The sequence below is a fragment of the Salmo salar genome, chromosome ssa03 (assembly GCF_905237065.1).
Source record: "Salmo salar chromosome ssa03, Ssal_v3.1, whole genome shotgun sequence".
NCBI lineage: Eukaryota > Metazoa > Chordata > Actinopteri > Salmoniformes > Salmonidae > Salmo > Salmo salar.
The window spans coordinates 81,450,650-81,463,346 of NC_059444.1; the positions used below are offsets into that span (position 1 = coordinate 81,450,650).

At 43.0% G+C, this 12,697-nt stretch overlaps 1 protein-coding gene across 2 annotated transcripts in view; it reads left to right on the forward strand.

Annotated features, from left to right (window-relative positions):
* LOC106606533 (transportin-2) overlaps positions 1 to 12,321 on the forward strand; it is a 32,142-nt gene extending 19,821 nt beyond the window's left edge. The window contains exons 16-25 of one of the 2 annotated variants that reach the window (XM_045715600.1): positions 1,758 to 1,865; positions 4,960 to 5,118; positions 5,349 to 5,436; positions 5,833 to 5,931; positions 6,507 to 6,542; positions 7,007 to 7,102; positions 7,346 to 7,521; positions 7,837 to 7,911; positions 8,199 to 8,338; positions 8,540 to 12,321. In XM_045715600.1, coding sequence (XP_045571556.1) covers positions 1,758 to 1,865; positions 4,960 to 5,118; positions 5,349 to 5,436; positions 5,833 to 5,931; positions 6,507 to 6,542; positions 7,007 to 7,102; positions 7,346 to 7,521; positions 7,837 to 7,911; positions 8,199 to 8,306 — 945 coding nt within the window. In that variant the 3' untranslated portion in view covers positions 8,307 to 8,338; positions 8,540 to 12,321. The remainder of the gene's footprint in view (positions 1 to 1,757; positions 1,866 to 4,959; positions 5,119 to 5,348; positions 5,437 to 5,832; positions 5,932 to 6,506; positions 6,543 to 7,006; positions 7,103 to 7,345; positions 7,522 to 7,836; positions 7,912 to 8,198; positions 8,339 to 8,539) is intronic. The other variant, XM_045715601.1, reaches the window with a different exon arrangement.
* Positions 12,322 to 12,697: the final 376 nt, after the last annotated feature.

Genomic DNA, 12,697 nt, shown 5'->3' on the forward strand with positions numbered 1-12,697 from the left:
ACGGGGACTGACTGACTTCTGTATCTGATAAGTTATAAATCCACTCCCTCTCCTTGACTCCTTTTGTTCATATGAAGTCACAGGAACAGTAAAAGAATGCTATATCTTAAAGGGAATTTTAAGAATTTGAATATTCTTTTCAAATTACCTAGGTATAAAAAAAAAAATACATCTTCAAATTTGTGGACTGTCCCTTTAACCTCTATGGGCTAGGTGGGACGCTAGCGTGCCACCCGTGGTGCACTCCATCAACAGCAGGTGCATTTCAAGAGCGGCAAATTTGAATCCAAATAAATGTCAAAATTCAAATTTTTCAAACATACAACTATTTTACACCCTTTGAAAGATAAACATCTCCTTAATCTAACCACGTTTTACGATTTCAAAAAGGTTTTACGGCGAAAGCATAAATTTAGAGTATGTTAGGACAGTACATTTACAAGAGTTGTGTGTAATGTTTTGTCAAGTCAAAGACAGGGTCACCAAAACCATAAAACCAGCTAAAATGATGCACTAACCTTTTACAATCTCCATCAGATGACACTCCTAGGACATTATGTTAGACAATGCATGCATTTTTAGTTCTATCAAGTTCATATTTATATCCAAAAACAGCGTTTTACTATGGCATTGATGTTGAGGAAATCGTTTCCCTCCAATAACCGGCAGTCAAGTCAGCGTCACTAATTAAAATTAGAAAACATTGGTAAAATATTATATTGTCATTTAAAGAATTATAGATTTACATCTCTTGAACGCAATCAACTTGCCAGATTTAAAAATAACCTTACTGGGAAATCACACTTTGCAATAATCTGAGCACTGCGCCCAGAAAAATACGCGTTGCGATACAGACTAGACGTCATGTTGGGGAGATCTAAAATCGAAAATACTATGTAAATAATCCATTACCTTTGATTCTCTTCATCAGATGTCACTTCCAGGTATCACAGGTCCATAACGAATGTAGTTTTGTTCAAAAAAGCTCATCATTTATGTCCAAAAATCTCCGTCTCGTTAGCACATGATGTAAGCCAGCCGGACTTCTCGTCATGAACGAGGGGAAAAAATATATTTCCGTTTCGTTCAAACATGTCAAACGTTGTATAGCATAAATCATTAGGGCCTTTTTTAACCAGAACATGAATAATATTCAAGGTGGACGAATGCATACTCTTTTATAACGTATTGGAACGAGGGTACCCAACATGAACTCGCGCGCCAGGTGTCTAATGGGCCATCATCGTTCCATGGCTCTTGTTCGGTCAGATCTCCCTCCAGAAGACTCAAAACACTTTGTAAAGGCTGGTGACATCTAGTGGAAGCAATAGGAAGTGCCAAAATATTCCTAAGCCCCTGTGTTTTTCAATGGGATAGGTTTAAAGTCAATACAACACATCAGGTATCCACTTCCTGTCAGAAAATGTCTCAGGGTTTTGCCTGCCAAATGAGTTCTGTTATACTCACAGACACCATTCAAACAGTTTTAGAAACTATAGAGTGTTTTCTATCCATATATAATAAGTATATGCATATTCTAGTTACTGGGTAGGATTAGTAACCAGATTAAATCGGGTACATTTTTTTTCTCCAGACGTGCAAATGCTGCCCCCTAGCCCCAACAGGTTAAGATCGGCGCAAGTGAAGGAAAGGACACACTGACAGGACACTACTTTGACCTGTTGATATGCAGGCAGTATATTTGTTACCGTCCCCCACCCTGCAAACTAACCCTGTCTCTCCCTGTGCCTCCCCAGTGTCTGTCGTCGGTGGCCACGGCCCTGCAAAGTGGCTTCCTGCCCTACTGTGAGCCTGTCTACCAGCGCTGTGTAACCCTGGTCCAGAAGACCCTCGCTCAGGCCATGGTAAGAACCTATAGAGCTCGACAGTTTGTTCTAAAAACTGGAAATGAGTTACCTCGGGTAACAGTCGGTTAATGACATGACCTTTATGAATTATGAAGCCTTTATGTGCTTGTTTTGATTACTTTAATTCTTCAATTCACAAGAAGTGACGTTAGTTGAAGATTCTCATAAAACAAAATGTATAAGATCTCCTAAGCCTGTGTTTACCACAGACCTTATTTTTGGCGTTTATCCCCCCAAAATGATAGATTTTCCCATAGGCTTTGTCCAACGAGCCATGGTGGAGTTAGTACCTACAAAAAGTCACCGTTACTATTGCTCTCTCTAGTACAGTTTATACACATTAAATCACCAGACATGCCTTCAGTGAAGAACCATGTTAATGTATTTCAACAAACGGTTACAAGATAAGCCAGATATAGCTAGATTTCCTTCCAATTGGCGACCAGATTTTCATGCAAATATTCGACACGTGGCATAAAAACATCATGTGCGTTTTCCCACCAGAGATGTTTCCATCCAATTGACTTGTTGCGTGTAGGTAGCATAGTGGTTAAAAGTGTTGGGTTCACTATCCGACAGGTGGCTGGTTTGAATCGCCGAGCCGACTTGGTGAATAATCTCTGTGCCCTTGAGCAAGGCACTTAGCCCTAATTGCTCCTGTAAGTTGCTCTGGATAAGAGTGTCTGCTAAAGGAATAAAATGTAAACATTTAAATTAGGCTGTGATGACGTCGTGCACAATTTGTGGTTAAATTTCCATGTACCCCCAAATAAAAAAATTAAAATGTAAAATTCCATCGCGTTTTAAACTCTACTGATGATAAACGCCTATTTTGCGTTCCTGTTTTTTGTATTCGGTTCGCTCTGTTGGCTGTAGGTGCACTTGATTCAGCAGCCCTAGTGCCGGGAAGACAGTGTTCACATTTTGAACCATTTCATGTGTCTGAAGGTAGAACTCCACCTTCCCGGCAGGCCCAGAGAGCACATCAAGTGCACCTATAGGCCTATCGCTGGCCATCAGATAGCTCAGATCACTGTCTGCAAAGTTTCCTCCAGCCATAGACTGCAAATAGAAGCCTCCAACACACAGCAAAGGTTTAAAACCATGACGAGAGACTCAATGAGTACAGCATAAAGCTACTGGTTTTGAGTCAGTTCATGTTTAAGCTGTTATTCATCACTGTGAACACTTTGTTCACAACTTTTAGAAACCAAGTGTTCCGATAAGCTTGTTCTTATTAACGTCTTATTTTTAATATCAAGGAATATTTCACTTTCTGAATTGGTGCATGAGGCAGAAATAATGCAGTGCGACTTTAGTTTGGCCATCAGCTGGAAGACTGTCCACTTCTCAGCAGAGGGAGGGAGGTAGGGCGGAGGGAGGGAGGTAGGGCGGAGGGAGGGAGGTAGGGGCGGAGGGAGGGAGGTAGGGGGGAGGGAGAGGGGAGCATGGTAGGACCACTACATAAAGAGAGAGCTAAGGAGGGAGGTAGATGGGAGGTAGAGGGGAGGGAGGTAGAGGGGAGGTAGAGGGGAGGTAGAGGGGGAGGGAGGGGAGGGAGGGAGGGGAGGGGAGGGAGGGAGGTAGAGGGGGGAGGGAGGGAGGGAGGTAGAGCGGAGGGAGGGAGGTAGAGGGGAGCATGGTAGGACCACTACATAAAGAGAGAGCTAAGGAGGGAGGGAGGTGGAGGGGAGGGGAGGGAGGTGGAGGGGGAGGGAGGGAGGAGGTGGAGGGGGGAGGGAGGGAGGGAGGGAGGTGGAGGGGAGGGAGGGAGGGAGGTGGAGGGGGAGGGAGGGAGGGAGGTGGAGGGGAGGGGAGGGAGGGAGGTAGAGGGGAGGGAGGGAGGTAGAGGGGAGCATGGTAGGACCACTACATAGTGGTAGAGCGGAGGGAGGGAGGGAGGTAGAGCGGAGGGAGGGAGGGAGGGAGGTAGAGCGGAGGGAGGGAGGGAGGGAGGTAGAGCGGAGGGAGGGAGGGAGGTAGAGCGGAGGTAGAGGGGAGGGAGGGAGGGCGGAGGGAGGTAGAGCGGATGGATGGAGGGAGGGAGGTAGAGCGGAGGGATGGTGAGCCTCACCGCTGCTCCCTTCCTCCCCTCAGACTGACCATCAGATGCAGACCAACAGTCCAGTAAAAAACAAACGCAAATTATGCTCACCTAGCTATGCCTCACAAGTATTACAATAGGTGATATATTACCAGTGTGAGCATATACCTACATTTTTTAAAATATAATAAAGAAATTGGCAGGGTAAATCAAGCATAGCCAATATGCAGTGATAATGTTTTGGGCCTATAGCCTACTGCACAAACCTCATTGCAACAGTACTGTTTTAATTGGTTAATGTTTCATAGGCTTAGGTTTTTTTAAGTCAACTTTTTTTGAAATCTGAGCTGTAGATCTCGGTTTACATTTTGATTCAGAAAGTTATCTTGACTCAAAGATTGGTGACCGCTGGCCTACATGATGAGATTATTATGGACAAAAGAGCAAGAATATTTTTAGTTTCCAAACTGCAGTCACGTGTCGATCATCATGTCACCAGAATAAGACCCTTGATATTTATTGGAAAGGAGCATCAAGCTCATCACTGCACTTTAACCACCCTGTGAAGTTCATCATAACTTTCATCTGTAGCCTAATAAACTGCATACTTTCCTGTGTTGTAGTGGGGGGCCACATGTCATCATGTGACTCAACTTTCAGTATGATGCTTATATCAATATTTACACAAGTTTTTCCACTGCCATTTCTCGCATAATACATTTTACCGAAGCAAAAAGATTCCACCTTGTTGAGCGTATTTTTTTGTGTATTTTTTCCTTTGGAAAGTTTAGACATTCTCTTTCCATCATGACTGTCGTGACTTTTTTTTTTACACGCATGAAAAGGTTGGATGGAAACCTGGTTTCAGATAGGAATTGTTATACTATAAACAAATGTTACTTGTCAATTTATTCTACACCACAAAGCACGAGTTAGTGTGAACAAACTGCGTTTATTCAGCAATTTATTAAACAAATCGTACGTTTTAGCTTCATATCCTAACTGACAAAAACCCACTGACTCTCTGTCCGTCTCCTCTCTCTCCAGATGTACAACCAGCACCCTGACCAGTATGAAGCCCCTGACAAGGACTTCATGATTGTGGCCCTGGACCTGCTGAGTGGCCTGGCCGAGGGCTTGGGGGCCAGTGTGGACCAGCTGGTGGCCCGCAGCAACATCATGACCCTGCTCTTCCAGTGCATGCAGGTACACAGGGGCCTCCAAGTGCCAACTGTCAGCGGCCATTTTGAAAATGTTAAATTAGCCAACTTGAAGGAGGATATGTTGCCGTATAGCTTGTACAGTGCTGCTCTGTCGTTCGCAAAAAAATACATGAAAATTGATATTCTTGCTTTTTGGAGTGTTAAGAAAAGTTCAAAATAGTTGTTTTAACCAGATGTGTGTCTGAGTTTGAGACTAACTGTGCGTTCCTCCAGGACCCTATGCCAGAGGTGAGACAGAGCTCCTTTGCCCTGCTGGGTGACCTGACCAAGGCCTGCTTCCCTCATGTCAAACCCTGCATTGGTGAGTCAACCATAGTAGTGAAGACATTGTCAATGTCATGAAAAAGTAGATTGATAATCAGGACGAGATCACCAGTTACTGGCGCTGAGGAGTGTGTTGGACTGACTAGTAGTTTGTTTTATTTGTATGTTGGTGTGTGTATACCAGTGATTGTGTGACTAGTTGTGTGTACTGTTTAATGAACCTGTGTGTTTGTGGGAGTGTGTGTATACCAGTGATTGTGTGACTAGTTGTGTGTACTGTTTAATGAACCTGTGTGTTTGTGGGAGTGTGTGTATACCAGTGATTGTGTGACTAGTTGTGTGTACTGTTTAATGAACCTGTGTGTTTGTGGGAGTGTGTGTATACCAGTGATTGTGTGACTAGTTTGTATATAAACCTGTCTCTCCCCTCCAGCTGAGTTCATGCCGATCCTGGGCCTGAACCTGAACCCAGAGTTCATCTCTGTGTGTAACAACGCTACTTGGGCCATTGGCGAGATCGCCATGCAGATGGGTGAGTTACTGCTTGCTGTGTGTACTTACTGCAGTCTTCATTTCTTACACACCCACTCTTTACCTCACAACCACTCTAAAATGTCTCTCGCTATCTCTGCTTTTCCTCTCCCTCTAACTCTCACAACAACACACACAGACCACACACACAGACCACCAGCGACCATCCACTCCTATGATGATCTCTAACAGACATTCCAAATCTGAAGTGTTGTATGTGGAAGTGAAAGGTCTGAGTGTGACTGTGAGGTCACAACATAGGGATGAACACACAGATGGTTATGGTGCTGTGTGTTATGGCGTGTGCTGCTAGGGTTTGGTGTCTCTTGGATGGAGCATGTAGCTAACTCTGTCCGATTTGATTCGCTGACCTTTCTCTATAACCCATGAACTCAATGACCCTCTGTCATACTAGTGAGCCAATCTCCCTTGACTACAGTGTGCTGCAAGATGCCTGAGTGATGGGTCCTGCTGCCATTGGACTTTGTAACAGTGAGGCCTGCAGGTGTGTGCAAGCATGGCAGGCCGACCAGCAGTAGTACAGTGTAGTGACATTGTGCTATAATACCTCTACAGGGAGAACTGACAAGAAGGATGAAGGAGATTGCTCAGGTGAGCTAGGGGGAACCATTGCTTAAAGATGGCGGCCATTTTGGGAAATTTCCCAGAAATCACAAGAACCCTATTTATTTATTTTTGTTGCAACACCACCAGATTGACTCCATCAGTAATCCGTTGGCTGTGGTGATTTGATAGGAATGATTGTAATGACACTATAAATACTCTAAATGACACTGAATACTTGACAGCGCTGATGTAGGAATTGATTGATTGTAGACCTGGCTTCAAATTCTATTTGAAATCATTTGAAATACTTAAGCTGTGCTTGATTGTGTTGGAAAGGAACCAATAGAAAAGTCTCTAAAGTTAAAACCCTGTCCATTTGCCGCTCCAGGCAGGCTTGGGAAAATGCTCAAAGCATCTGAAAGATTTCCAATAGCAATTGAACCCATGTATGGCGAGCAATGCCATAATTTCCAGCTGGTTGATTGTGGTGTTTTCCTTGGTGCCTGAAGGATCAGACATGCAACCCTATGTTGGGCTGGTCCTCAACAACCTGGTGGAGATCATCAACAGACCTAACACACCCAAGACCCTCCTGGAGAATACAGGTACGGTACTCACAGACACGCATGCTTAAACCCCCCACCCCCATAGACAAAACCAGTATTTAGGCTCCAGTCCACTCCTATGATGATCTCTCTAACAGACATTCGAAATCTGAAATATTCTATGTGGAAATTTAAGGTCTGAGTGTGTGACTGACACTGAGGTGATTGTTCTAAACTCTGTTGTTATGGCCTAGTAGTTATTGCCACATAAAGCATCACTCCTCTGTGTTTCACTTGGGACAGCCATTACGATCGGCAGGCTGGGCTACGTGTGTCCACAGGAGGTGTCTCCCATGCTGCAACAGTTTATCAGACCCTGGTGCACATCGTTGAGGAACATCAGGGACAATGAGGAGAAAGACTCTGCGTTCCGTGGAATCTGCATGATGATTGGAGTCAACCCTGCTGGAGTGGTTCAGGTGAGGGGGGGGCTTCTGAACACTGTTCCACACAGGAACATGTATTTACTGGGGCCAGGACTTGTTATATTTTTATTCCCTGAGTGTGTTGCCTCTGCTCTTGTCTATGATGAACTCTAAACAGACATTCGAAATCTGAATAACTAGTGTGGATGTAATTTAGACTGAGATAACTGGTGAGAGGAGGCACATTGTATTCAACCTAGCGCGTTTGGTGTCATTGAAGGATGATTGGATGCTAAATGAGCGATAAGGGAATGTGGATGAATGTTGCATGATGAGGATGTTGTCATATGAACTTTGGTGTCTCTTCAGGACTTCATTTTCTTCTGTGATGCTGTGGCCTCCTGGGTTAGTCCTAAGGACGATCTGAGGGACATGTTCTACAAGGTAAGCACTCCGGAGATATAAACCTCAACAAATCTCACCCATATGTTTGATCCTCAGAATACAAAGGTTCTAGACTGTTGGGTTCTAAGTCGACCTAGTGCTCCTCTTTCTCCACAGCCTGTGATGATCTTTTTCTACAGACATTCGAAATCTGAACATATCTTGTGGATATTTTAGACTCTGAGACGTGTGGTGCTAAGAAAACAAAAGAGAACCAGCTTTGCCAGTTGCTGAACTCCTCTGTCCCTATATCTCACCTTGATTTACAAGCTTTGTTGTTTTTGTAGATCCTCCATGGCTTCAAGGACCAGGTGGGCGAGGAGAACTGGCAGCAGTTCTCAGAACAATTCCCCCCTCTGCTGAAGGAGAGGCTGTCGGCCTGCTATGGCGTGTAGTTCCCCTCGCCGACACAGGACACGCCTGTCAGGTATTGACTCACTTTAGGTAGAACTGATCTAGGATCAGCTTCCCTTCCCAAATCCTTATGTTATGTTTACTCCATGTTCTCTCTGTTCACCTGAATAAATAAAAACATTGTTTCTTCTCTCTTCCTATTCCCTCTTCTCTCCTCTTCTTATTTGCTCCTCTTCCTCCTCTCTCCCCCTTTCCCACTTTCTCCCCTCTCCAGGTTTAATCTACGGGAGGGTTACTGGGGGAACTCATCCATCTGTGTTACTGCACTGCCCTGATCGTGGGGGCAGGAGGAGAGGGACTGGCCCTGGCTCCTGTCCATTCAGACTACAAGTCCCACGACCCTGTGTGTCTCTGTGAGGGTGGGTGGGAGGGAGGGTTACTGGGAGGGAAACTGGGGAGAAAGCCTCTGGATTTCAAACGCCAAACTTAAATCCGACGACATACTCCGATGTAACCAAAGCCACAGGGTTCTGTAAGAGGGGGAGGGAGGGTAGGATAAGCATATGCAGGGGTCGGCTGCGAACGGCCCTAAATCCATTCGATAACTCTTTAGATACCAAGGTTAGAGGAGAGCTGTGGTGGGAGGGCGGGCGGGGTGGCAGCAACCCCGGAATAAGTCAATTAATAAGGAGAAATCTAAAAACCAGCCCAGGAGCCACAGTTTAAAAACACAACTCGCATAATATGTAGACTGGCACACTTAGACTTAGTTCAGGAAGGGAAGGTAGTTGCCCTGGCCCGAACGACCAATCGGTGCACAAGCACTTTGCATACATTCTACAATAGTCATTTGATAATCTATACAAAGGCTGTGGGCGGGATACCGAAGTAGCGCTAATGTTTTATAATAGCTTCCCGAAGGCTAGCCTCAGAGGGGAAAGCATGAAATGCTTTTCAACGTAATAACGGGGAGAGTTCTAGAAGAGTAATTTGCACCTTTACTACTCAAGCTTTCATAGACAGTACAGTACCATACCTGTTCATATTGGGACTTCTCTATTAAACACGGGTATATTTAGACAGTTTTTCTTCCTTTTCCCACGTTTGCTGAATTCATTTTACTTTTTGAAATTACATTTTTTTTCCCTCCTAAGAGAAATACTAATTTAAATGTAGTCTTTTTTTCCCTTTCATAGTCTTTACTACAACAGACAGACACAATCCTTCCAGGAATCATTTTACTGTAGTGCTGACAAAGGTCATTTTTCCAATAAGGGATTGATTGGTTTGCATGGCAATGATAACCTCTTAAGTGACGTGTGTGCGTATCTCATTGTTACAAGTGTTTCTAAAGGTAAAAATGTAATGGTAGTCAGGTTATTGTTCTAAGGTAACAACACCAGGTTATTTAGCCAACCCATCGTACTTATTCTGTGACCAGCCCTCCCCGTCGCCAGACCTAACAAACAGGACGGGTGGGTTTCTATAGTGTCGAGATCCAGCGATGCCATAGTTCAGAGACGCAAGATTCAATCGATCTTATGGAAGAATCACATCCCTGCAACCAGTTATACTGTAGTAAAAATCATAATCCGTTTTGCTGCTACTTTTGTTTTTATAGTTTTTACAATGGACTTGAGCATTAAGGCTTCAGGAAGAACTTTAGAATAAATCAGTTGCTGGTTTGAATTGATATTATGCACTTGTTTTTTTTATGACTGTTATGGCTTGCTGAAGTAAGACACGATATAAATAAGATATTGTATAAGCAATGGTCAAAATGAGAATTTTAGGTTAAGGCTAACGCCGCCGTTCATATGCTTGGTTTACAAGTAAGGCATGCAATCAGATGGATGGAATAGATTTAAAGGGTAAGGAGAGGACCATAGATTTAAAGGGTAAGGAGAGGACCATAGATTTAAAGGGTCAAATCAGCATTTTGAACAATACCAAACGGCTAATCCGCCACTGATTTGGTAAACAGCTGAGGGATAAGGCTGGAGAAAAGTAACTACTCGCAACCTCATGGACAGAGTAATGGATACAGGGACTGACTGTCCATGGTATCAAGATTATCGTTTTAACCGTGTTTTGAGGCTATACAGTGTTTGTATACGTTTTTATTAACAAACAGGACTAAAAAAGCTTATTTTGGGTTCTGATGGTGTTTGACAGTTGAGCTAAACGCATTAGGCATATGTTATATTCAAGAATCAATGGGTATGATTTCATTTGAAAGCCCCTTTTAAAGGGGAAGGACTGACCAACATCAAGTATTTTGGATCAAATGTACTTCCCACCAGTGTTTCCAGACAGTCGAACAGAAAATGTACCAGCCTTTTCTACGTGAGCAGAATGATGAGTATGTAGTGGAGAATGCAATGAGTCCACGAAGATGGAAAAAGACCTTGACTAGTCAGTCGGCCATCATAATAATACATAATACATATCTCGTCCATAGTCCCGAACAACCTTGAGTTGCATGCTTTTCCATAATCGCTTTATTTGACTATCATCTCATTAAAGGCGGATACTGCCCTTCTAGGGGGACGCGTCTTTAAGGGCATCAAATGCAACGCACCCACGCATGCTGTGATAATAAAAGTGGGTTGCTATCTTTAGTAGAAGTACTTAAAGTCCAGGTTAAACTGGCTCTAGTCCAGTTGGTGGTGGCTGTTGCCATTTGCTGTTTTCCTCAACCCGTTTATACTGTGTAGGATATGTCTGGGTATTATTATACTGATCCTAATTCTCTTTTTGTTTCCCCTGAGATTGGATACATTAACATTCGTGAGGGAGTGATTGTCTTGTATTTTGTCAATGTCTGGAGGTCTGTCACATCGGACTATTTCGTTGAGTGTCTGTATTTTACTGTAAGCGTGTGTGCCGTTTAGACTTAACTTTGTACCGGCCCTCCCGCAAGGTGATGGACATGTAGCTCACACCTGAGATATTGGAGACACCCTGTGTATCATCAACACTTGTCATATTTTACCATCTGTTTGTGATTGCCAGTCGTACATCAGTTCTCTTTCAAAGCTTAGCTGAGATTTAGCGGGTCAATGAAACTATGGAAATCTTTATCTTACGCCGCACAATGAAAATAGATATTCAAAATGTGAAGAAAACACTGCCTTAAGCGTCAGGCGTACCTGTGAAAATGCAATTTCAAGTAAGCTGTATACAATGTGTTTATCCATATAACATGGATTTTAACACCAACCCACTTGTACATAAGTGGTTGATTGGACAGTGTTTTGAATCTTTACACACTTTTGTAAACCGCTTCCACCCTTAGAGGGTGACACTTTAATCATATCCTAAAGGGGTAAACTGATATGCAAGTGTTGGTGGATGGGTGTCTGGTCCGCCAAGGTTGACAGTAGGATAGGTGTGCACAGAGATACTGGCCAATTGCCACAGTCTTTGCACAATGCTCCCAATGTGATACTGGTCCTATCAGGAAGAATTGGGTCGAAATGTTGAGCGGTGTTAAATCTCCTCTTAAATCGTAGTAGCGAAACATTGATCTCAAAACCATCTATATTTCTCAAGTTTAACAGTTTTCCACAAGTTGAGGCATTCTACTTTTTTCCCAAGGCTAATGAGATGTTCATTTAGTTTTTTTTATTTATGTTCATTTTTATTTTAAATGACCGTTATTTTTTTATATTTTGTTTTTGTGCAGAAGAAGCGCACAAAGTTTTGTTTAGACTTTAAAAGTTTTTTTCCCTGTAATGTTCTTTTTATTTAAAGAATTTTTTTGTTTTCGTTGTTTTATAGCGGACCATTTTATTTTGTCAAGTTTAATGTAAAGTGGTAGTACTGAGAGGGGGAGACAGAGCGTGGTGCATACCTGGGGAAAGAAGGGAAGAATTGTGAAAACTCCTGTATTTTTGTTTCCATCTAGATATGAGCCTTGAGGAATGAATTTGATGTAGTACTGGTATTTTTTTCCTCAACTGTGGTGCAGGTGGGATGTTAACTGATGTGTCACTTTCTAGTTTACTTTTGTGAATGGGGAAATAAAAGGTTTTCTATCAAGCTGGGAATAAACTGATGTGGACTCTTTTTATTTAGATGAATTTGGGATTATAGCATTTTTCTGTTAATGGACCAACTTGCTGACATATATGATTGAGTCTGGCTGTGCCTAGTTAATGTTGCGCCCTGTCACATTTGGTATAATTTTTTCATGGCTTCCATCAGATGAGAGGATCTGAACTCCTCAGCTTGTTCTACAACCTTCAGACAGCTGCCTGACAATTTATGGATTACGCTTAAAGTGCAGACCTATCATTCAATGTATGAATGCAATTCTTTATTGTAAACCATTGTCAAAACTGATCCTATGCTTTTTCTTAAATGAACAAGACAATTTACAAAGCCAACAAACAAATAGCCATACAAAAAAAAAACTGCTTGTGGTTTG